We start from the raw sequence: 26,084 nt of genomic DNA, 5'->3' as shown, positions 1-26,084 counted from the left end.
AGTTTTATGCTTGAGAAGACTCGCATGCTCTACTTTATGCTAAATGATTAAATGAAGACAAGGTTCTTTAATTTTGGTGTGAAATCATTCCCAATATAAATTATTTCCCTCCATCATTACATTACCTTAGTCAAATATTCAGCTGTGATTATTTTCATTGTGCCCAGTTTATCTCTCAGACAAGGGTAAAGAACAAATATTGCATTTAACACTATGAAAAGTCATTTCATTTGTGCCAATGTGCCAAAAATGTTAAGTTGCAACAAATAGAAAGCTGGAGCTTCTGAATACTTTCATGCAAAAATCTGCTCTTTAGCCTCAGGGGTTACTACAATACAGCAATTGGGGTCAAAGGTCATTTTTTCAAGAAATTTATTAAATGGAGCACATAGACATTTAGAGATGTTGAATAATTTAAGGCCAAGATCTGCTCTGTAGCCTCAGCGGTTACTCAGATCAGCATAATGGCTGATTTTTTTTCTTTTTCTTTTTACAATTACCATAGTAAAACTTCAGCTCAGATACAACATAATGTCCACAGATGCACACAGGCAGAATCTATAGCACACAACACACAACAAGCCTCACTGTGAAGTGGAAAGAAGCTGGTGTAATAGCCTTGATTCTTTGTCAAAACAGAAAAAAATGATTTCAATCAAACTTGGTGAATAAATTTTGTGGTTTGTCCTCTCGCAACACAAGTCACGTCAAGGTCATAAATCAGATCTCAAGAGCAAGTCAAAGGTCATAGTCTACTGTCACCACTGATATCTTGAAAATGCAACGAATAATTTCAATCAAACTTTGTGTTCCATCTTCTTTCAACACAGGTCATGTCAAAGGTCAAGGTCATCAAAAAAAATCATCACTTAATTTCTACAGCAATATCTTCAAAATGCAAAGATTAATTTCAATCAAACAATTTCAATCAGGCTTGGAAGATAAACTCAGCGGACCATGTTATCGCAATCCAGCTCATATCAATGTCATAGGTCTAAGGTCAAGGTCAAATGAGAGGTCATATTCTCCTGCCTGCGGTGATATGCTCAAAATGGAAAGATCAGTTTCAATCAAATTTGTTGAAGAATATCTGAACCGTTTTCTTGCAACTCAGGTTATGTCAAGGTCATGCAAATATTAAGTCAGCAAGGAAGTAAGCTTTATTTCTATAGCACTTATCCAAAAGTCATCAAATGCATAGCATGTTGATAATAAATAACTTTGCACTCTGCAAGATGGCTAAATTTTCCAGCAGACGAATGAGCATCTCTCAGTCTTAAATGTACTAAATTCTGTATCTGCTTTGCCGTGGTCAGGTTTCCTCTTTGATTGTCTCTCCTCGTCTCTTCACACAAAAAGCAGCTCTCATAGAGACCATTAATACGTCCAGAAACGATATGGATTTCGCCACATGCAGAATCTCATTTTGAAGATGTGACAGCAACAACAGCACAATGAACCATGCTGTGCATCCAGAACTCTAATGTGATAAACTCCGGTCTGATTGGACGATATAGTCTGCCTCCATAGTTCAACCCAATCTCCATCTTTGTGTTATATGAAGCTCCATTATGCACGGATTCTCTTGGTGAGCTTTGACACACCACAGTGAACAAACTTGGAAGAGCGAGCAGGCGCAGTGCGACATCGGGCAGCCTCCCCTATTCGCTCGCTGCTCTTCTCCATCAACTCCTCCTTCCTCCTCTCTTGCTGCTATGTGGCTTCTTTTGGCCGTGCTTTCTCTTGTGTGTCTAGTCCGTGTCTTATTCTTCCTCCTTCTCATAATGTTGGGTTGCGTTTGCTGCATTCTCTCCTCTCCTCTTGCTCCGCTGGTATCGTTTGAGAGGCTTATATTTAGCAGCATTAGAGCAGAGTTCTCCAGGGCGAGTGTTTAGCATTTTGTTTCTGACCCACATAAACTGGCAGAAAACTAAACATCAACATTCAGAACTCCACACATCACATTGTGTGACACTTCACATTCTGGCTCCCACAATTTACGTTTGATCCTGTGACAATTGCACGTTATGGGGGTCGTGTACCATGTCAGAAAACTAACACAGGTTAACAGGTGTCAAAATAAATAATCGTCTCAAGACAAGTCTGGGAGCATGCACTGGTGTCACGCATCACCACATCCATGACCGCAATCGCTAAAACGGCCTTGGGTCTTGGATGACAACCACCCAACTAGACAACCATTCCATCCCTACCTCTTGGATGAAATGGACAGACGAGGCGTGGGATTCGTCTTGGCCTTTTCCAGCTACTGGGGCCCCTGAGTGCTGGATCATGCACAGAAATAAGAGCCACATGGCCAAAATGTCCATAGCTGCAAGTGACACTCCTCATCTGAGTCTCCTGAAGCAACCACTTGTTTGACATAAAATAATGTCAGTGGTACCCAAGGATCCTCTGAAGAGACCTGGTACCAAAGACATCCAGTCGTCACCTTAGATCACGGGTTAGTGTCAAGTCTCACAATCATACAGTGAGACAGGAAGCATCAGGGCCCTAAAGACTTTGTTCCCCTGCAAAGATGTTGGCATCACCAAACACCTTTTTCCTGTGCCCTCATGACTCCTTAAGCTTTTCCCAGATGATTTTTGACATCAAAAGTTGAGGATCCAGAGACATGAATGTCATTGCCAAGATAAATGAATGTCTGTAGAAGTTCAAAACTTTTGCCACGTACAGATACACTGTATCTAATGGCTGAGTCCATGAAGTGAGTAAAAGCTCCAGGACAATCGCCAATCAAGGCACTTCGATTCCTCACTCAGCTTCTCAAGTGCTAGGGTATTCACAGATTCTGTAAAGATCACACTATGTTCACACCAATAAAAGCATCTAAGACGCTGGTTCTTTCCGCGTGTATATAGTGGAATCTAATCCACACAGAATGTGACTTCTGTATTTTGGTAATTATTTTTCTTTTACCTGATTTTTGCATACTTGCACTGTTATTCTGTGACTGTCCCTGTTTTGCGGTAACATTGTAAATTTCCCCGTCGTGGAACTATTAAAGGAATATCTTTCCTCGTCTCATCTTTCCACAACCAGAACCAGCAACCAGTCGATGCAAGCACTGAATAGTGTGGGAGACAGAACACATCCCTGAGGAACACCAGAAAACTCAGAATCTCTTCCCCTGGTCCATGCAGCACTCAACAGTATCAGTGTATAGGCTCTCTATGATATCCACCAAACTTCCTGGGGATCCCACAAATTCTCAGTATGTCCCATAGAGCAGCCCAATCAACTGAATAGACCGATTTGCAAAAATCAACATAGGCTGCTTTCAATATAGGCTTGAAAAAAGCAGACTATGCTGATATGTGAATTTACTATTTCACTGGGTGATTGCAAAATTCAGTGTACTGAGACTGTCAGGAACCTTGGTGTCATTTTTGATGAGTCTCTCTCATTTGATGCACATATCAAAGGGGTGACAAGAGTGGCACTTCATCATTTGCGAAATACTGCAACAATCAGATGAATTTTGTCCTTAGCTGATGCTGAGGTATTGATCCATACTTTTGCGACATGATAATTTCTCTGTGATTCTGGGAGCGATGAGAGAATGGCTTCATCAGCCAAGGTCTGAGAGCAAATGCGTCATCGACTACGAAATGATTATTTTATATTGTATGCATCAAGCGGGACAAAACGGGATGCACTGGCACGACGAATTGTGTGGCAGTGTGGGGATCAAATTCATGCAAGTGTCAAGGTGCATTTTGGAAGAAATCAGCAAGTGGTAGATCATTTACTTTTCGTGCACCGTGGCTGTGTAACAAACTGCTGTCTAAGATTAGGCAGCCGAGTTCTATTGACATTTTTAAATCTAGATTAAAACACACCTTTTCTTGGCTACCTACAACTCTTGATGGTGAGAAATGTTTAGTGTCTTGATTTTACATTATATGTAATTTATTATTCAAAGATTTTACTTTTTATTTGCGATAGTGTAATTTGGTTTGTGAAGCACTTTGTTTTTGTTAAAGTGCTATATAAATAAAATTATTTAAAAAATAAAATGTTTATGTCACTCTGACAGCTTCATTTTTATTATTATTTATTTATTTTGTTCCAAATTGGTTTTCTTCCTGCCCAGGTTCACTGGTGGAGCCCCAAGATGGGATTTCCACAGCAGTTCTTCGGAAATCAGTTGGCAGTTAGATGAAGGAAGAAGAGGAGGTGCTGCAGGGTCGAACCCTCATGGAGCTGGTATATGATTTTCTGCACACTTTGACACTGACAGACCCGTTTCCCCATCAGCAGTCTACCATCTAACTAGCTATGCACCAGGTTCTGTCACAATCAACTCTTTAATAGAATGACAATGACAATCTGTTTGGTGTAATTCACATTACACCCAAACATACTGATCATTAAAAATAACAGTTTTGTCCTTTGCCTTTCTTTACACTCACATAATTAATTTTCTATACCCACATACTCCAGTTAAGGGTCACAAAGGGCTAGAGCCTATCCCAGCAGTCATTGGGCAAAATGTGGGGTACACCTTGGACAGGATGCCAGTCTATCACAGGGTCACATATAGACAATCAAAATCAGTCACACGCACACCTGATTTAAAATTTCCAATTCAACTAACCTGCCTGTCTTTGGAAGGAAGCCGGAGCACCCAGAGGGAACCTATGTGAACATGGGGAGAATATGCAAACTCCCACAGAACAGCCCAGGTGGGTAGTGATCCCATAACCTTCTTGTTGTGAGGCAACAGTGCTAACCACTAAGCCACCACACTCACATTATGGTCCACATAGGTATCAAAGGACCACCAGTGCACTAACAGCACAGTGAGCCATATTGTCTCAAGTATTTGTAATAAAATGCTAAGAAAGGGCAACAACTGTTGATTCCACAGCAGCCAGCAGCCTCTGCAAGCAGCCTGTGTCAGCGGGGACCTAGCAACACTAGCTGTCACTCAAAGTGATCACACACCTAATTACTCATGACTCTTTGCCTTACGACAGCTTGAATGGGTGAGTTGTAAAAAAAAAATTCCCCCCCCCCCGTACCATCGTCACGAATGAGAAAACTATCTAAAGAGACCAACACTGTTGTATGTAGGTATACTGAACAAAAATATAAATGCAACACTTTTGTTTTTGGTCCCATTTTTTATGAGCTGAACTCAAAGATCTAAAACCTATACTGTTACACTGGGCTCTTCAACTCCAGTCCTCGAGGGCCGATGTCCTGCAACTTTTAGATGTGTCACTACTTCAACACACCTGAATCAATTAATGAGGTCATTAGCAGCACTCTGGAGAACTTGACTGCATACTTGCAACATCTGTGGCATTGTGCTGTGTGGTAAAACTGACCATTTCAGAGTGGCCTTTTACTGTGGCCAGCCTAAGGCACACCTGGGCAATAATCATGCTGTCTAATCATCTTGACATGCCACATCTGTGAGGTGGGATAGATTATCTCAGCAAAGGAGATAATCACAGATTTAGACAGAGTTGCGAAAAATATTTGAGAGAAATAGGTCTTTTGTGTATATAGAAAATGCTTTAGACCTTCAAGTTCAGCTTCAAGTGTTGTGTTTATATTTTTGTTCAGTGTATTTATACTTTCTGCAATATCATCCAAAAAAAGTAGTTTAGTTGTTGAACTGTAGACTTCAGTGTTTTGCATCTTAAACAGCATGAACTAAAAAAAAACATACTTCTTTCTACATATAAGACACAAACTTGGTGTGCTATCACTGAAAGCTCTCCATGACTGTGGAGAACTGCGACCTACTTCTGAAATTAATGGCTGGACTGTGGCTGGGTTGAAGTGCACAACCCGCACTCACCCTCCATTACCTGCACAATGGCATACAACTGATTAACACTGCTACTTCAGCCTGCTTACCACAGTAATTAGCACTATTCTATAAACATCACCAGCACTGTGTGTAGCACACATTTGATTAGTGCTGGGATCTGAGTACTAGTCAGAGAAGTGTTTGATGACTCTCCACGATTGTAGCTCATTGCACGCTCACATACATGATGACTCCTACCTGCACACCGGATCAGTATGGCAGCAGAGGCAGTAGATGTACGCCGTCATCCACCCACACATTTACCTTCACTGATGCAACTGAACGTACAGCGCTTTTACCAAGTATCACACAAGAGACTTTCATGCATCTCACTTCCCAGCTCCTACATTCGGCTCTGTTTCACTCTGCGTCAGACACTGCTGATGTAATTTAGTTTTGTTACTTTGGTCAAAGATGCTGTGTCTTATTCATGGTTTTGTTTTAAAAAAATAAAAATAAAAAACCCACAGGTTTCAGTGTGACCTGAAAGCCCAGAGCAGTCAGGGCTGAATTTAAGTCAGGTTGACACTGCTGACACAAATATGATCTTTTGGGCAATTTTATTGTGTCTACATCTGACAAAAATTTTGAAAATCAGTTTGCTATCTATTTTTCCAAAACCATGTATTGGCTGTCCATGGCTGTCTTATAATCAGGATGGTCTTACAGTTCTATGCAACAAGTTTGGGCACCCCTGATGATTTCTATGATTTTCCTTTATAAATCATTGGTTGTTTGGATCAGCAATTTCAGTTAAATTTATCATATAGCAGACAAACACAGTAATATTTGAGAAGTGAATTTGAAAATGAAGTTTCTAGGATTTACAGAGGGTGTGCAATAATTATTTAAACAAAATTAGGCAGGTGCATAAATTTGGGCACCCCAACAGAAAAAAATACATCAGTATTTACTAGATCATCCTTTTGCAGAAATAACAGCCTTAGTACATTTTGAGCAGTCTTTAGCCCCAGCCCCAGCGCAACTTCAACTTTGTCAAAGATTCATGAATATTGTTCTCAAGAATCTGCTGATATTGATACTGAATCCATGTGACCCTCAACTTTAACAAGATTCCCAGTACCTGCACTGGCCACACAGCCACACAGCATGATGGAACCACCTCCAAATTTTACTGTAGATAACAAGCGTTTTTCTTGGAGTACTGTGTTCTTTTTCAGCCATGCATACCGCCCCTTGTTATGTCGAAATAACTCAGTTTTAGTTTCATCAGTCCACAGCACCTTATTCCAAAATGAAGCTGGCTTGTACAAATGTGCTTTAGCATACATCAAGCAACTCTACAGTAGGTGGAATGTACTCAAAAGAGGCTTCTTCTGCATGACAGCATCATACTGCCTCTCTTTGTGCAAAGTGCGCTGTATAGTTGAACAATGCACAGAGACACTATCTGCAGCAAGATCATGTTGTAGGTCTTTGGAGCAGGTCTGTGGGTTGATTATGACTGTTCTCACCATCCTTTGCTTCAGCTGATCTGAGATTTTTCTTGGCCTGCCACTTCCTCACAGTGGAAACTGACAGCTGAAATCTCTGAGATAGCTTTTTGCATGCTTCCCCTAAACCATGATGTTGAATAATCTTTGTTTTCAGGTCATTTGAGAGTTCTTTAGAGGCTCCCATTTTGCCACTCATTTAGAAGAGATGTAAAGAGGAGAACATTTGCAAATGGCCATCTTAAATACCCTTTCTCATGATTGGAATCACCTGTGTAAGGAGGTCAAGGGTCAGTGAGCTTACCAAACTAATTTTGTGTTCCAAGAATTACCGCTAAATGTGTTCAAAGGTTGGAGATTGGCCTATAATTAGCTAAGATAGCTGGGTCAAGTGATGTCTTTTTAAGTAATGGTTTAATTACTGCTACCTTAAAAGCCTGTGGTACATAGCCAACTAATAAAGACAGATTGATCATATTTAAGATCGAAGCATTAATTAATGGTAGGGCTTCCTTGAGCAGCCTGGTAGGAATGGGGTCTAATAGACATGTTGATGTTTGGAGGAAGTAACTAACGAAAATAACTCAGAACAATCGGAGAGAAAGAGTCTAACCAAATACCGGATATGTCTTTGGGATGGTTATGAGTAATTTTTTCTCTAATAGTTAAAATTTTATTAGCAAAGAAAGTCGTGAAGTCATTACTAGTTAAAGTTAATGGAATACTCAGCTCAATAGAGCTCTGACTCTTTGTCAGCCTGGCTACAGTGCTGAAAAGAAACCTGGGGTTGTTCTTATTTTCTTCAATTAGTGATGAGTAGAAAGATGTCCTAGCTTTACGGACGGCTTTTTTATAGAGCAACAGACTCTTTTTCCAGGCTAAGTGAAGATCTTCTAAATTAGTGAGACGCCATTTCCTCTCCAACTTATGGGTTATCTGCTTTAAGCTGCGAGTTTGTGAGTTATACCATGGAGTCAGGCACTTCTGATTTAAGGCTCTCTTTTTCAGAGGAGCTACAGCATCCAAAGTTGTCCTCAATGAGGATATAAAACTATTTGTTGTGTGGGCCGCCAGAAGAGGAGGTACTGCTGGCCCACCACCAGAGGGCGCCCTGCCTGAAGTGCGGGCTTCAGGCACGAGAGGGCGCTGCCGCCACAGACACAGCCGGGAGTGACAGCTGTCACTCATTATTTCCTGACAGCTGTCACTCATTCTTCATCATCTCACTCCATAAAACCCAGACGTCATCTCCACCTCATCGCCGAGATATCGTACTTCTATGGAGGTAATATCCTCAGCCATTTGTGTTTAACTTATAATCTGTATATTGTGAGTGTTTGCAGGCGTACCGGTCCCTTGTTTTGTGGAGGCTGAGTGAGTGCAGGACGGCACTCTTTTCCTCTGAGGGATCACTGCATACTCATCAGAATATTGAGTGAGAGGTGGAGGTGGCATTCCCACCGTTGTTGTTACGGGGTGTACACACACCCACACTTGACTGTCTTTGTTCTTCGCCGGCAGTACCAGATCCGACAGTCGGGGACGGTGATCACCTGGGAATTCGGGACTTGGCGGCTCCAGTATTCACCAGGTTCGGTGGCGGCGGAAATCGTGTGGTTCCGGCTCTTCTCAGGACAGACGTCTTCTATCCTCGAGCCTGCCCACACGTCACCTTTGTGGATTGACTGTTATCATATTCTGAGATTGTCTGTGTATTCGTTGTGCAGCTTCACAACATTAAATTGTTACTTTTTGCCTCATCTATTGACCGTTCATTTGCGCCCCCTGTTGTGGGTCCGTGTCACTACACTTTCACAACACTATTGACGAGATAATCTATCTCACTGACAGAGTTTAGGTAGCTACTCTGCCCTGTGTTGGTATATGGCATTGGAGAACATAAAGAAGGAATCATATCCTTAAACCTAGTTACAGCGCTTTCTGAAAGACTTCTACTGTAATGAAACTTATTCCCCACTGCTGGGTAGTCCATCAGAGTAAATGTTAATGTTATTAAGAAATGATCAGACAGAAGGGGGTTTTCAGGGAATACTGTTAAGTCTTCAATTTCCATACCATAAGTCAGAACAAGATCTAAGGTATGATTAAAGTGGTGGGTGGACTCATTTACATTTTGAGCAAAGCCACTCGAGTCTAACAATAGATTAAATGCAGTGTTGAGGCTGTCATTCTCAGCATCTGTGTGGATGTTAAAATCGCCCACTATAATTATCTTATCTGAGCTAAGCACTAAGTCAGACAAAAGGTCCGAAAATTCACAGAGAAACTCACAGTAACGAGCAGGTGGACGATAGATAACAACAAATAAAACTGGTTTTGGGGACTTCCAATTTGGATGGACAAGACTAAGAGACAAGCTTTCAAATGAATTAAAGCTCTGTCTGGGTTTTTGATTAATTAATAAGCTGGAGTGGAAGATTGCTGCTAATCCTCTGACTCGGCCCGTGCCACGAGCATTCTGACAGTTAGTGTGACTCGGGGGTGTTGACTCATTTAAACTAACATATTCATCCTGCTGTAACCAAGTTTCTGTAAGGCAGAATAAATCAATATGTTGATCAATTATTATATCATTTACTAACAGGGACTTAGAAGAGAGAGAGATCTAATGTTTAATAGACCACATTTAACTGTTTTAGTCTGTGGTGCAGTTGAAGGTGCTATATTATTTTTTCTTTTTGAATTTTTATGCTTAAATAGATTTTTGCTGGTTATTGGTGGTCTGGGAGCAGGCACCGTCTCTACGGGGATGGGGTAATGAGGGATGGCAGGGGAGAGAAGCTGCAGAGAGGTGTGTAAGACTACAACTCTGCTTCCTGGTCCCAACCATGGATAGTCACGGTTTGGAGGATTTAAGAAAATTGGCCAGATTTCTAGAAATGAGAGCTGCTCCATCCAAAGTGGGATGGATGCCGTCTCGCCTAACAAGACCAGGTTTTCCCCAGAAGCATTGCCAATTATCTATGAAGCCCACCTCATTTTTTGGACACCAGTCAGACAGCCAGCAATTCAGGGAGAACATGCGGCTAAACATGTCACTCCCGGTCCGATTGGGGAGGGGACCAGAGAAAACTACAGAGTCCGACATTGTTTTTGCAAAGTTAAACACCGATTCAATGTTAATTTTGGTGACCTCCGATTGGCGTAACCGGGTGTCATTACTGCCGACGTGAATTACAATCTTACCAAATGTACGCTTAGCCTTAGCCAGCAGTTTCAAATTTCCTTCAGTGTCACCTGCTCTGGCCCCCGGAAGACAATTGACTATGGTTGCTGGTGTCGCTAACTTCACATTTCTCAAAACAGAGTCGCCAATAACCAGCGTTTGATCCTCGGCGGGTGTGTCGCCGAGTGGGGAAAAACGGTTAAAGATGTGAACGGGTTGGCGGTGTACACAAGGCTTCTGTTTAGGACTATGCTTCCTCCTCACAGTCACCCAGTTGGCCTGCTTTCCCAGCTGCTCGGGATCTGCCGGAGGGGAACTAACGGACGGCTAAGCTACCTTGGTCCATACCGACTACAGGGGCCTGGCTAGCTGTAGGATTTTCCAAGGTGCGGAGCCGAGTCTCCAATTCACCCAGCCTGGCCTCCAAAGCTACGAATAAGCTACACTTATTAAAAGTACCATTACTGCTAAAGGAGGCCGAGGAATAACTAAACATTTCACACCCAGAGCAGAAAAGTGCGGAAGAGACAGGAGAAGCTGCCATGCTAAACCGGCTAAGAGCTAATAGCTGCGCTAAGCTAGCGGATTCCTAAAAACACACAAAGTGAATAATGTGTAAATAATTTAGAGGTGATTCAGCAGAGGGAGTGCTTTAGTTAAGGCATGTGAAGATTACACTGTGAAACAAATCGTTATCTAGTTAACTAGATCAATCTTTTATTTTCATTGTTTTATTTTATTGTATTTATTTATTTATTTGGTGTTTTGTACAGTAGCGAGCATTTTGAGTTTCTCTGTCTGAAAATGCTGCAATAATAATAATAATAATAATAATAATAATAATAATAATAATTTGATTAAATTATTATTTTCATCTTGAAACTTTTATTTGAAACTATTTTTATACAATGAGGACAAACCCTTTCAGATTGCTTCACTTTTTCCACATTTTATGTTACAGCCTTATTCCAAAATACTTTTTTTTTCCCTCAAAATTCACAACACCCCATAATAACAACATTTTTTTTTTAAATTTTTGCAAGTTTATTAAAATAAAAAACTAAGAAATCACATGTACATAAGTATCCACACCCATACAGATGATGGAGGCCACTGTGCTCATTGGGACCCTCAAGCAGCAGAAATGTTTCTGTACTCTTCCCCAGATTTATGCCTCGAGACAATCCTGTCTCGGAGGTCTACAGACAACAATTTTGACTTCATGCTTGGTTTGTGTTCTGACATGCACTGTCAACTGGGGGACCTTATATGTAGACAGCTGTGTGCCTTTCCAAATCATGTCCAATCAACTGAATTTACCCCATTTTGGAATAAAGCTGTAACATCACAAATGTGGAAAAAGTGAAGCGCTGTGAATACGGGTGCACTGTCTGTCCTCAAACTTGTATAACACTCATAAATTCATGCAGGCCAGCAGAAATTATTTTGTATGAATTCAGCTATATATATATATATATATATATATATATATATATATATATATATATATATATATATATACACATATATACGAGGTCTATTAGAAAAGTATCCGACCTTATTATTTTTTTCAAAAACCATATGGATTTGAATCACGTGTGATTGCATCAGACAAGCTTGAACCCTCGTGCGTATGCGTGAGTTTTTCCACACCTCATTGCCAGGAAATGGCGGAATGATTTGGGCTTTTTTTCCATCACAATTTTTTCAGAAACTGTTAGAGACTGGCAGCTGGAAACCATTAGAAAAAATGTATCTGGCTTTTGGTGAAAATGTTACGGGCTTGGTAGAGAATAAGGAGTGCTACTGTTGCTTTAAGGACGGCCCCCAGCGGCTGTGGGGTGCGCTGCGCTCCGAAGCCGCCATCGACAGGCTGAACGACCATTTCATTTCTAAATGGATGGCTGTCCATCCATTTAGATGGCACCACCGCGACGCGCGGAATTCCTCCGCACGTCTGTCTCAATGTGCCGAAAAAGTGCTGATGTCCACGTCTTTTCACAATTCCTGTGCTAGTCAGACGACGTCCTGGATAAAACACAGCGTTCAGTTTGGAAATGAATGGCACATTCCACTGTTACAGGAGTTTTTGTCATGGAAAGAGGACCGGAGGCTTCGCGCGTCGTGACGGTGCCGCATGGCGCACAGCAACGACGTGATGAAGCATCACGGGACATGTTCTGGCATGTACAGGCACATCCACAATTTCTTGGATAATCACTCGATGGAAAAACCACCGACAGCTGTCTGAACTCCATCTCAAAGCCATCCTATGAGACCAAAACGTAGGTGGTTTTGTCTCGCTCCAGTAGCAAATCCATCGTGACGCCGGAAAATGGTTGATGTCCAGCTCTTGTGATAACCAGAGAAATGGCACACGATGGTCACGGATCCAGACAGCCATCCGTTTAGAAATGAATGGTCGTTCAGCCTGTCGATGGCGGCTTCGGAGCGCGGCGCACCCCACAGCCGCTTATTCTCTACCAAGCCCGTAACATTTTCACCAAAAGCCAGATAAATTTTTCTAACGGTTTCCAGCTGCCAGTCTTTAACAGTTTCTGAAAAAATTCTGATGGAAAAAAAGCCCAAATCATTCCGCCATTTCCTGACAATGAAAATCCGACGAGGGGGTGGACCACTCCTCACTCAAAGCCTGCTCACAGGCGAATGACGCAACCGACAGGCGTGGAAAAACTCACGCAGGCGCACGAGGGTTCAAGCTTGTCTGACACAATCACATGTGATTCAAATCCATATGGTTTTTGAAAAAAATAATAAGGTCGGATACTTTTCTAATAGACCTCGTATATATATATATATATATATATATATATATATATATATATAAGCATAATCCCCAAACACAGTAACTATAAGAATCATTTCATCCTCATTTAGCACTTGTGTAAAAGTGACATCTTTTACTATCAACAGCTGAATGCTCTTACTTCAGCATTAATGCTGTCACCAATCAATTCATGACCTAAAAATGCAGTTCTCCACAGATATTTAATTATTGATGGTGCTATGATGCGCATTTTTAATTTCTGGGTTCAGAATTTGGGTGGGTGGGTTGGTGGTGGGGAAATAAGCCTCTCGTCACGTACACAAATGATAAAAGCCATTCTGAGCTGATATTTCTTCTGTTTCTTTAAAAGAACATCTTAAAAGAAGGATGTGCTCACTGTAGCTATCTCCAATTGCTCCGTGGAGGACAAATATAGTGCCCGTTGCCATGGTTATGATCAAGAATGCATCCACACTAACGGAGGAGAGAAACCACGCGGCTGCACACCTACACATCTCTGCCTCTTTCAGTCCACAAACACCACGTGTAGGAGAAGAGGACTATTTGCACATCGGGTATTTCAGCCCCTTTTGTGTTGGTTTGTGTTGCGACTGTCATATGTGTGCTTGTGTGTGTGTGTGTGTGTGTTGTGTGTGTGTTGTGTGTGTGTGTGTGTGTGTGTGTGTGTGTGTGTGTGTGTGTGTGGTGTGTGTGTGTGTGTGTGATGAGTAGCTTTACAACTGTCAAACATTTATCCATAAGTTGACTCACCGTCACAGTGGGGATGGCGGTAACCGAGGGAGTAGACGAGCACGGGTGGTGCCTTGCTGTTGTCCTCTGGTCCTGGGTACGGTTTGGAGTAGGCTTTGTCGAAGCAGAAGAAGCCTTGGATGTGCACGGGGAACGTGTTCGTGTACTCGAAGTAGTACGCCAAAAGAACTGTTCCTGCCATGATGACCAGCTGGAAATAAAACATATTGTTCCAGCTTTAGGATGGGTCCGGGTAAGCGTGTGATTTTAGAAAGGAGAAAATACTGCAGCAGCAGCAAAAAAATAAAATAAAATAAAAATTAAAAAAATTCTTCAAGCACCAAGGTGATGGATGTTCTGTAATGTGAAAAATGAAATCGAGTGAGCGTGGAGAAAAAGTGAGGAGAAGAGGACGCAGGAGAGGGAGGGAGGGAGAGGAGAGGAGGGGAGGATGGAGAGACGGGAAAGAGGGAGACAAATATGAAGAAAAACAGAGGGCAAAAGAGAGAGAATGAGATCTCTTCAGTGGTGTCAGTATGCAGAGTGGGAGGGGACGTGAATGAACAGAGGGCGACTGGGAAGGAAAGAACACGGGAGAGAGAGAGAAGAGGAAGTGCAAAGGACGGGGCAAAGAGTGGAGAAGGAAACGAGAGGCAGAGAGATTCGACAGAAGATGAGGGGACAGGAAGAATCACGTGTGACATCAACACTGATCCGCTTCATAACTTAAGCATGGCGGAACATTAAAGGTGCCCTTTTTGATGTCCCACAAAATTTACGGTAATACATGTACTAAATGTTAAAATCTAATTATAATGCTGTACTTTTATTTCTGCGGTATATCACAAAATTACAGTTAATTTTGTTGTTGGTTATATATTTTGGGGGAAATTCATTGCAAATATAATAAGGAATTCACTCCATGTGAGCTTGCAGACAACACGAAGTGAGTCACAGCATCTTGTTGCTGTATTTTAATCCATGTGGGTCGAAATCCTAAATGTTTTGAGACAAGGCACATTTGGCTCTGCATCTGTAACTGAAAACTGGAAGTTTGTTCAACATTAGTTCATCCAATATAAATGGTCTGAAGGAAAAACTAGAGTTTAAAAATGAAAGGAATGTGAATTTAAATAGGGAGAGCTTAGTTAAATAATAACGTGCTGCCTAATTATTTGCAAAATGAACTTTTGCTTGTATTGTTTGTTTTTGAAGGGCGTTTCATTTATCAGCATGAAAACATGCAGAGCCTTTAGTGGCAGCCTGGCTGACAGCTGCAGGGAGGAAGCAGCAGTTTGGTTTTTGTTTTTCCCCTCCGTGCTGGTGAAGCAGGGTTTTGTTTTGACTGGCGTGTCCCATGTGGGTCTGTGTACAAGATAACTTAATAATGGCTGCACAGATTTCCTTCAAACACGGTGGAGATAGATATCTAGAGATGATTAGAATTTGGAGTAGTTTGGCTAAAGTTTAAAGGTCAAGGTCAAGGAGAACGTGGTCTGAAAAACACTTTTTTTTTTTGAAATATCACAACCTAGAAGCCTAGATGGATGATCTAAAGTATATATTGATCAGTGAAAAATTTGGGGATTGGGATGAATGACTTCATAATGAGATCAAACAGACGTCAAAAACAGAAGTCATACATCATCAAAAGCACCATTAAAGACATATTTATATTTACTTGTACTTTTTTATTATGGTGTGTGGAACACGTAGGTACTGTATGTATCAGCACTCTGATACCTTTCATTTAGAGGTGTAGTTACCTTAAAGGGCCACTCCTTCATACTCACACAATATTCTTGTCTAGAAAATAAGAATGTGGCCTCATGCTTGCAGGACACTTTCACTTTTTTAAATAACCTTATTCAGAATATTTGCACCTGAGTACTCTACTAACATTTGGTAACGCTATAAGAGTAATCTCTTTTTTCCACGCACTCAGTAAAAGTACAGTGTGGGAACAGAGACGGTAAGGGTGAAAGTTATCTGTCGTTTGACCCTGATGACCTTGACCTTCACCCAGATGACTGACCTCTGGCTGATATTTCTGAGCAATACTGGAATTCAACAAAGTGTGTGTCACATTTGGTCCAAATGGGATTGAAAATCAAATCCCTTAACCTTAGCCTTTGTCAAAATGAATTAATTAAGAGCAATTTTGGAGTTAACCTTCAATGACTTACAAAGTTTGGCAGAAAAGAGCAAAAGGACCAGGGAGGAGCAGGCCTATAAACAGACAGGTAGACATGACCTTGTCGACTGACAATTCCAGAACAACACCTCCATATATATGTCAAATCTGGAGGCAAATCAAAGTGAAAAACTTTCAAGTTGACCTTTGACTTCAGTTACTTTGACCCTTGTAATTTTTGTTAAGTTGAGCAAACCTGGCCAATTAGAATCTGCCTACATACCATATAAGTTGGCTTTTCTTTTACTAATTTAGGCGCTCTTGCGAGTTATACTCAACGGTGCAACTTACACCACAAATAATGCAGTACGTGTGGCAACTTTGGTAGATATCGAAGTGAAAAAAATTACATTTTGACTTTGACCACTATGACCTTGACCAAAATAAACCCCTTTTCGAGTAATTCTATGCTTCACCTCCATCGACATACTAAGTTTGGTGGGAATCTGCCAAAGGAGATGTGTGTGGGGATGGGGGGAGCGTGAAAATGTAAATACTTCTTAAATTATTATTAAATTAGACCCTAAACTATTTAGGAAAATAACTTGCAAGGTTGCTAGGCAGCTGAGCTTGCAGGGAATTTTTTTTTATATATTTTATGGCAAATTCCATTAACAAAAGTTGTTAGTTGTCCAAACTCGACTGTACTTAATTTATAGTTATTTTAAAACAAATATGTTAATTGAATGAAACATTTTGGGGAAAATTCTGTTTTTACTCCATACAATACCTGTGTATCCAGCCAAGACCCACTGACAGCTGAATGGACCTGATAAATGCACATGAAGCATCTTGTCCAAAGACACAGACAGGAATTGTGACCAGAAATCAAACCCAGGTCTACATATTGGTTCCCCAATTCCTTATTCCTGAGCTACCTGATCTATAAATAACAAAATGAAGATAACTTATTTTTAAAGCAGCAGATGGCTGAACAAATGAAGAAACACTGAGAACACCACCTACAACAAGTTTGGCCAATTGCCCACCTGGAGTAACGCCATGGAGGTGGAACTTGGTATATGCATCGCGCCATTATATTAAAAAACACTGCGACGGCTGATAGGGCGACCTGAATCACAGTCTTCACCTCATCTACCCTCAAAACCATGATGTTATTTAATTTCTGTGGATTTATTCCAATGCAAACTGTAAAACAGATTTGCAGGAACCTGTAACATTGTGTGGGAGCCATCATACCAGCGGGACAACATCACATGCAGAATGTCCGGAGAGGACAAAACCATACAAGCATCCACACATGCACGCTCACATATCCAAACCCGATGAATACCTCCAGTTTATTAATAGACCAAAAATGTCAACCACCTTATTTCTCCATTTTTTGCCAGTTTTGCTTTCATCTACATGAGCTTTGTGCGTGTTTGACGCGTGGGTGTACGAGTGTGCGTTTCTGCGTGCGTTTGTCTGCAGGCATGTGAGTTTGTTCCCGTGTCTGAGAACACAAGCTTCTTTCCATCATTCTCTCCTCTCACTTGGCTACAGAAGGCTTGAAGGAGGGAGCGATGGTGGGACATGCAGGAGAGTGGGAGGTGGAGAGCGAAGGAGGCCTATGAACACCCATCAAAGTATTAAACAAGCAAGTGCAGAAGCCTACTGTGAGAGCATCATCGTGTAGACACAACTCCAGTACGATGTGACAAATTACTCGTCTCAAACTGGTGGACCACAGGCTGGACTGGGCCCCAGTCTTCAGCCCTCTGTATGTTTTTTGTCTATTGACTCGGCCACACATCCGGGAACTCTGCCTGTGAGGTAAGTTGATGCGAGTTTTTTCATTTTCACCACTGTTTTGTTTTTTAACGCCTCAGCAATGTGAGGCAGTGGGCTGTCCCAACAAAGCAAGAAAGAATATTAAAATCCATCATGAAACACCAAGAGGATTATGCGTCACATCGATCATGTGTTACTTTGGGGGAATAATCAGCAGGTGGCCCCCAGAGCAGACCAGCAAGGCATATGTGACATAAATGCTTTAAAATACACAAATACCTGGTGTATCTATGAGGTAGGAATAAATACCAGGATATTCATTGAACATCTGGCCATTGTGTGGGATCATTTTTCCATCATCCAGCTTCGTGTTGGTACAGATGAGATGCCAGTCCTGCTGCTGCTAATTTGGTTTTTATATCACTCCCGAGCGATATTATCCAAACCCTCTGAATAGTTGAAGGCCACACTACGGTCCTAATAACAGAAATATAACGAAATTTAAACAAATAATTACTTAAATCTGCAATTCAAGAGCAAATAACACTCCCACATACACAATGTATCTCTATGGTAAAACGCGACGACAGCCGCGGATTTTCACACCAGCCGCGGAAGTAAACTGGCAGTGACGTGGCCGCGACCAAGTCAATATGACAAGTTTCTTTTCAAGTTGGACATTTAACACTCGGAGAGTGTTAAACACTCGGAGTTTCTCACTTTCATCGATGTGTATGTTGGAAGCTCATGGTTTGAAAGTGTGACAAACCTTAACAGGTCCGGTGCGGTATCCTTAATGAACAGCCATATTCCTTCATTGAATCTTCACTGAGTCTTCTTTCAAAGATGGCTGTACTTTCAACATGTTCAAAATTTAATTTCTTTTTGTCTGCCTTGCTGAGCAGGTAGCTCAGTAAGAAGCTGGGGTGCCAGTATGGAGACCTGGGTTCAATTCCTATTCCTATTTGATTATATGCTGGGAGCTTCTGGGATGCATATCTAGGAAATAAATGTGGTTTTGCTATGGTTTGCAGCAGTGGTATAAAATATTCCAGCTGTACTGCTAAAAAGGACTGCTGAACGTTGATCAATCGCATGATTTGGCATTGTCATGTCAACCTCTGCATATCTGAGGTAAATTTAACAACAGGGCTGGCAGAAGTGGGTTTGCTGTTATGCAGGGAAACAGAACCACATCTGTCAGCACAAATTTAGCCAAATGATGAAATCAGAGCCTGTAACACAAAGCAGATGTCAGATTATGACTCTCCTTTCAGGCTGACCTAGTAAACGAAAATGACTGATCAGGCTGTGTAATTAAGGCCTAATGCTCATGACTCTGAACTTCAAAGGAAGCAAAAGCGAGGAAATCAGAGACTAATAAGGCTCAAAAGTGACAGAAACACAGGAACATCTCCTGGTCTTAAAAGCCCCTTAAGTTATAATAAAATGCGACAGTAACATTATGAACCGAAAACGCAGTGCACACATTATTTATTTATTTATTTATTTATTTTCTTTCCAACACAGCCAAACAGTGAGTTTGCAAGAGTGGCGCACATCACCCTTTTGGTCTGTGCAGAGTGTCCAGATGGCCCCAAAGTCAACAGATAAAGTCAAACGTGTTTACAGAGTGTGAGAATGTGCGGACGGAGGCAGGTGTTGAGATGAGTGCACCCGGCGGAAAGTGTCACTGTACTGAGGCTGGACTGAAAATGTTCTTGCATTTTTTCCAAGGAACTGTCTCTGGTATTTTATTATTTTTTTAACAATAAATTCAGCACAAACAAATGGGTGTGTGAGAAATTTACATGTATACATTTAATCATTTAAGGGATTTGTCTTCTTTCAGAATCCTGAATGTGGTGCATAGCGCGCACACCAACAGAGACATCCTGTTAGTAGGACATGACCTCCTGAAACGTTCTCTGCTGGTTTGAGTGTCACCGCAAATTATGTGAATACATTATTTAATAGTAGTTTCACAGTATGCAGCATGCAGCAGTGGAAAGCGCACAACGCGCAGTGCACAATGCACATCACACAGTGCACATTGACACATGCAGCTCAGACTACATGTACACTGCCCACTGCTAGCATGTTGTGTACTGTAGCATTAGTACTTAACAGTAGTTCCACAGTATGCTGTGCATAGCAGCGGGTAGCAAGTAACATGCAGTGTGCACGTAGTGCACAATGCAGAGTACAGCTGCCCGTGCAGCTCAGTACATGGTACACAACACGGCACAGCGGGCAGCTTTGCACACTGCACAGCGCACAGTGCGCAGCATCCAGTGTAGCGCAAATGTCTTTGCTAGTATTCAGTTGTCATGTTTTTGTGGCCGGCAGCCATGTTGTTTAAACAGCAGAGATCTGTGCCCTCATCTGTCCACCCCTGGGAGTGTTGATTGTAAAATGTGGCGTGGTGAGGCACAATATTGGTGCACAGCAAATGTGAGGGATCAGATACCAATTGTACCCTCAAAAACCTGGTGTGAAGTTGAACACAGAGTGTGTCTACTACTGTTTATATGGTGCAATATTCAAATACACCTTATCAAATGTGGCCTGCCAATATGCAGATGTTGGTTCTGTTTGCTGGCATGGTGGTGGTGGAGGGCACCATCATGTGTGATGATGTCACACATTGTGATGTCATCAACATGCTGGCTCCAGTGATGTTCCTTCCTGGTTATTGAGAGGCTGAATCCAGCCGCATAGATACAAATGAACTCATATAGGATCACAATAGCATCCATTTTCAGTTCTCTTTGAAAAACAAATAAACAAATAAACAAATAAAAATCAGTCAGTACTGTGTTGTTCTGTACACTGGAGGGAAAGAAACTGTTGTACTGTGTGTAGTGTACTGTAATCAATCTTGTAGTTCTCGCATATTTGGTAAAAACATTCCTGTAAAGCTACTTCGTGTTGACTTGGTTTTGATGGAGATTAAAGAACAGTGTGGTCACAATAACATTAGTTATAGAATGTTTAGCAGCCAGTCGTGATAATTAGGTGTCACACATCAACCAATGAATACAATATAATTTGCTGTGTCCTGAATTCACAGTTGGTAATGTGCCTACACTCAAGTCTAAATGTCTTGCTGAGAGAGGCAACAATAAATAAGCTCCAGTCATGTAGTCAATGCATTTCACAAGATGGGGCAATCTAAAAATACCACTGTTTTCTCAGAGAGGATCCCTGTGGAGGTAAAAGTGTGCATGTTTACCTCAGTAAATGTAAATAAGCTTTTTAAGGTGACTGATTATACAGTTAGTTGCTTACCTTAGCCTTCTAGCAGCCTGTTGGCACTGCTCTTCACTGATTCATTGCAAGTCAACTCCAGATGAGATGATGATTTTTTTTTTTTTTTTTTATGTTTATCTCTGTAGGCGGACCACCTTTAGGCAGTCTGTTCTTTCAGTCGGAGGCTGTAACATCTGGACCAACGTCCCACTGTCTCTAAAAGAGAATGTCCCATGTTTGTCATTTTTAAGACTCAACTAAAAAACTGGCTGAAGTCAAACCAACATTGTCCTCATTAGATACAGGTTTACACTGTGGGTTAGGATCATGTGACCTCCTGCAGTTTTATAAACACAATGTGTTGCTTTTGTAGACAATAACCATGTTTTCATCATGCCATGTTATGTGTGTAGCCTTTTATATTTTTGTGCATTTATGAACTTTTAATTCATTGGTGTTAATTATTTACTTTATTGTTGTTGGCATTATATACCTTGCCCAGGGACAACAGTTGAAAACTATCTCCCACTCTAATACTGACACATTTACAGAAATCTTCATTAATGTGTACTGTCCCTGTGAAATAAACTAAAAAATAAATAAATAGGGATCCTCTCCATGCTACCAGACACTTCCAATGACATTTTTACCTGTGCAATGATGACAACAAGCAGTTTACTGTCCTGTAAGATTACAAAGTAGGTAAGTTTGCATTCCAAATCAGTATTACTCCAACTGATTTAGTTTTTGTCCAGAGTGAAAAGATGAACGCCCCCCCCCCCCCCCAAAAACAAACAAACAAACTAATAATAGAACCTGAGTTGATAAAATTAGGGAATAACCCCCTTGTGTCTGATGATTTGTGGGCGTTCGTGCTGGATTTTACGGTTGCAAATGTCCGTTTAACAAGCTCCGCGAACGCTTCACTGGTAAAACTCAATTTGCAACCATAATCCAGCATGAACGCCCGCAAATCATCAGACACAAGGGCTTATTCCCATTCCAGTCCATTTCCATCGTTTGCATGGTTTATTTTTCTGTAAGTAAATCGGTCAACGAATTTGGTCAACAAGAAAGGGTGTGGTCGGCTCATCAAAGCTTACCATCGCAACAGTGTCTTCATGCCAATTTGGAATTTCTATGAGCAGACCCACAAATTTCTCCATCTCATCAGCTGCAATGAGTTAAACCCACGGTAAATCCATCAATCAATCCAGTTTATTCCATGCATTTCAGGATCGTTGTCACTGCACTAGTTTCTGTCGGTCACAGGTGACAGCGTCATTGTTGACACGTGCGCAGCAACCCGGGTCAGGGGGCGGAGTAACACATCAAATGTGAAATGATTTTAATGTTTTTCCACCATCCACGTGATATTTTATGGTCTGAAATCTCGCACGATTAACCAATCAGATTTGCGGAAAAAAATGTAATTGGATTGATATTCCTCTTGAAGGAAAAATTTTGTCTCAATTTAAGTATGTGTGTTTAACCACTTTCAAGGAGGTTTTCACCAGTTTTTGTTTGTTTGACAGTGGAAATCAATGAAATGTGGTAGGCAAATAGATAATGTTCCATAACAGCGGTTTTCAAATTGTGGGGGGTGCCAGATTTCTTCAGGGGGGTTGGGGGGTAGGAGTGCAAAAATAACTGTAAACACTGTTAACCAACATAAAAGGAAGGGGAAAAAAGAAAAAGAAAACATTGTTAGCTAACAAGCAAGGAGCAAAATGGAAAAATGTTTAGTGCATAAATTTACCAGCGAGAAGACAGAGTTTGGGGGCAGGGGCAACCCCCCCCCCCCCCCAAAAAAAGAAGAAAGTAGAGGACGATCTTTGTTTGCTTCTCTCCACAGCGCACCCCCCCCCCCCCCCCCCATCAGCCTCCTGTGCGCATCAAAGACCCAGACTCATTGCTCGCACTAAACAAGGGGTTAGACTTGATGAGAGACTAAATATGTCTAAAAGTTGAATTAATATTATTTATGATAAAATGTGTTAGTTATGTCAAAGACGTTTAAAAACAAACTGAGATGCTTAAATGTTAAAAAAAGATCTTTAAAATATGCCAAAAGGTAAAAAATACACTCAACAAAAATATAAACGCAACACTTTTGGTTTTGCTCCCATTTTGTATGAGATGAACTAAAACTTTTTCCACATACACAATATCACCATTTCCCTCAAATATTGTTCACAAACCAGTCTAAATCTGTGATAGTGAGCACTTCTCCTTTGCTGAGATAATCCATCCCACCTCACAGGTGTGCCATATCAAGATGCTGATTAGACACCATGATTAGTGCACAGGTGTGCCTTAGACTGCCCACAATAAAAGGCCACTCTGAAAGGTGCAGTTTTATCACACAGCACAATGCCACAGATGTCGCAAGATTTGAGGGAGCGTGCAATTGGCATGCTGACAGCAGGAATGTCAACCAGAGCTGTTGCTCGTGTATTGAATGTTCATTTCTCTACCATAAGTCGTCTCCAAAGGCGTTTCAGAGAATTTGGTAGTACATCCAACCAGCCTCACAACCGCAGACCACGTGTAACCACACCAGCCCAGGACCTCCACATCCAGCATGTTCACCTCCAAGATCGTCTGAGACCAGCCACTCGGACAGCTGCTGAAACAATCGGTTTGCATAACCAAAGAATTTCTGCACAAACTGTCAGAAACCATCTCAGGGAAGCTCATCTGCATGCTCGTCGTCCTCATCGGGGTCTCGACCTGACTCCAGTTCGTCATCGTAACCGACTTGAGTGGGCAAATATTCACATTCGCTGGTGTTTGGCACGTTGGAGAGGTGTTCTCTTCACGGATGAATCCCGGTTCACACTGTCCAGGGCAGATGGCAGACAGCATGTGTGGCGTTGTGTGGGTGTGCGGTTTTCTGATGTCAATGTTGTGGATCGAGTGGCCCATGGTGGGGTTATGGTATGGGCAGGCGTCTGTTATGGACGAAGAACACAGGTGCATTTTATTGATGGCATTTTGAATGCACAGAGATACCGTGACGAGATCCTGAGGCAGCGTGTACCAGTTCCTGCCAATATCCAGCAACTTTGCGCAGCCATTGAAGAGGAGTGGACCAACATTCCACAGGCCACAATTGACAACCTGATCAACTCTATGCGAAGGAGATGTGTTGCACTGCATGAGGCAAATGGTGGTCACACCAGATACTGACTGGTATCCCCCCCCAATAAAACAAAACTGCACCTTTCAGAGTGGCCTTTTATTGTGGACAGTCTAAGGCACATCTGTGCACTAATCATGGTGTCTAATCAGCATCTTGATATGGCACACCTGTGAGGTGGGATGGATTATCTCAGCAAAGGAGAAGTGCTCACTATCACAGATTTAGACTGGTTTGTGAACAATATTTGAGGGAAATGGTGATATTGTGTATGTGGAAAAAGTTTTAGATCTTTGAGTTCATCTCATACAAAATGGGAGCAAAACCAAAAGTGTTGCGTTTATATTTTGTTGAGTGTAGAAGAATAGAAAGTTTTTTTAAAAACACTTAAAATGTTTGAAAAGGAAGTAAAATGTGTGAAAGAATAGAAAGTTCTTTGAAAACATGTTTACAAAGGCTGTAAAATGTATAGATGCATAGACAGATATTTAAAATGTGTTTAACATGTAAAACAATAAAAAGAAACAAAGGTGTTTAAATTGTGTGTATGTGTGTCTTTGGCTCACTCGCCCACACTTTGAAAACCCCTGTTCCATGAAATAAGGGATTGAGGTTTGGATAAGGAATATATTCTAGAACTGAGATCCAGAAAAATGTTTGGCACATAGTAACATTTAACTTGAAAATTTGCAAGAGGGTGTTGATGAAATTTTTTGAGCAGACGGAAATTGAGGTATTTCATTTTGAATTTGATCTGTAACATAGTTTCGATCAAGGATCCAGAAGAAGTTTTAAACAATATGTGTCTTTGGCAGAGGTATGTGCTCTTTTAGTGCCTTCTTGTTTTGTTTTTGTTTTTTTTTAAGGACCAAGAGACAAAAGGAAGGGTTTCAGACATCAGTGAAGTACAGAAGGCAGCAAGAATCAACTTGGTTTGGGCAAATACCTATTGCAGTTAAACTCTGAGAGATTCAAAGGCACATCACAATGAAAAACACAATTACCAGTAACATCTTGTAAGTCACCATGTCCACATTGTCTCATATTTGCCATCAAAACAAAGTGAGCACAAAGCAGCTTTTTGAATTTTGAGAGAAATCCCAAATGAATCAAACTACCTGAGACATGAATATCTGGATCGAAGTACAAGATAGATTACAGTACACTACACACAGTGCAGCCCCCAGTGTACTGAACTGCACCATATTGACTTATTTTTTGTTTTGTTTTTCAAAGAGAACTGGAAATAGATGTTTTTGTGATTTTACATGAGTTTAGTTACATCTGTGAGGCTGGATTCAACCTCTGAAACACAAAGAAGGAACATGATTGGGCATAGAGTCAATGTGATGACAACATCGCATTGACTTTATGCCATGTCAACCATGATCATAGGTTCCGGACAAGTGCTTATCCCTGGATGCTGTCACAAAAAATTCTAAAACTCCCCTTGGAAGGGATCCCAGTCCATCGCCAAGGCCACTACCCATCTACAGCTGGATGGACTGAGACAATGCAGATGAAGTGTTTTGTCCAAGTAACGCAGACAGGCCATGAGACTGGGATTCAAACTCGGGGCTCTATATGGTGCATCTGGAAAGTATTCACAGCACTTCCCTTTTCCCACATTGTGTTATGTTACAGCCTTATTCCAAAATGGAGTAAATTTATTTTTCCTTCAAAATTCCACTCACCCCATAATGACAACATAAAAAGCTTCTTTTTTTTAAATTTA

General features: G+C 41.3%; 1 protein-coding gene across 1 annotated transcript in view; it reads right to left on the bottom strand.

Annotated features, from left to right (window-relative positions):
* Positions 1-26,084, bottom strand: part of plppr2b (phospholipid phosphatase related 2b) — a 157,420-nt gene that overhangs the window by 68,519 nt on the left and 62,817 nt on the right. Inside the window, 2 exon segments of the mRNA XM_034188016.1 lie at positions 14,049-14,072; positions 14,074-14,238. Of these exon segments, the coding sequence (XP_034043907.1) occupies positions 14,049-14,072; positions 14,074-14,238 (189 nt within the window).

This window comes from Thalassophryne amazonica, chromosome 15 (genome assembly GCF_902500255.1).
Source record: "Thalassophryne amazonica chromosome 15, fThaAma1.1, whole genome shotgun sequence".
Taxonomy (NCBI): Eukaryota; Metazoa; Chordata; class Actinopteri; order Batrachoidiformes; family Batrachoididae; genus Thalassophryne; species Thalassophryne amazonica.
This window is presented reverse-complemented; position numbering and strand designations above follow the sequence as displayed.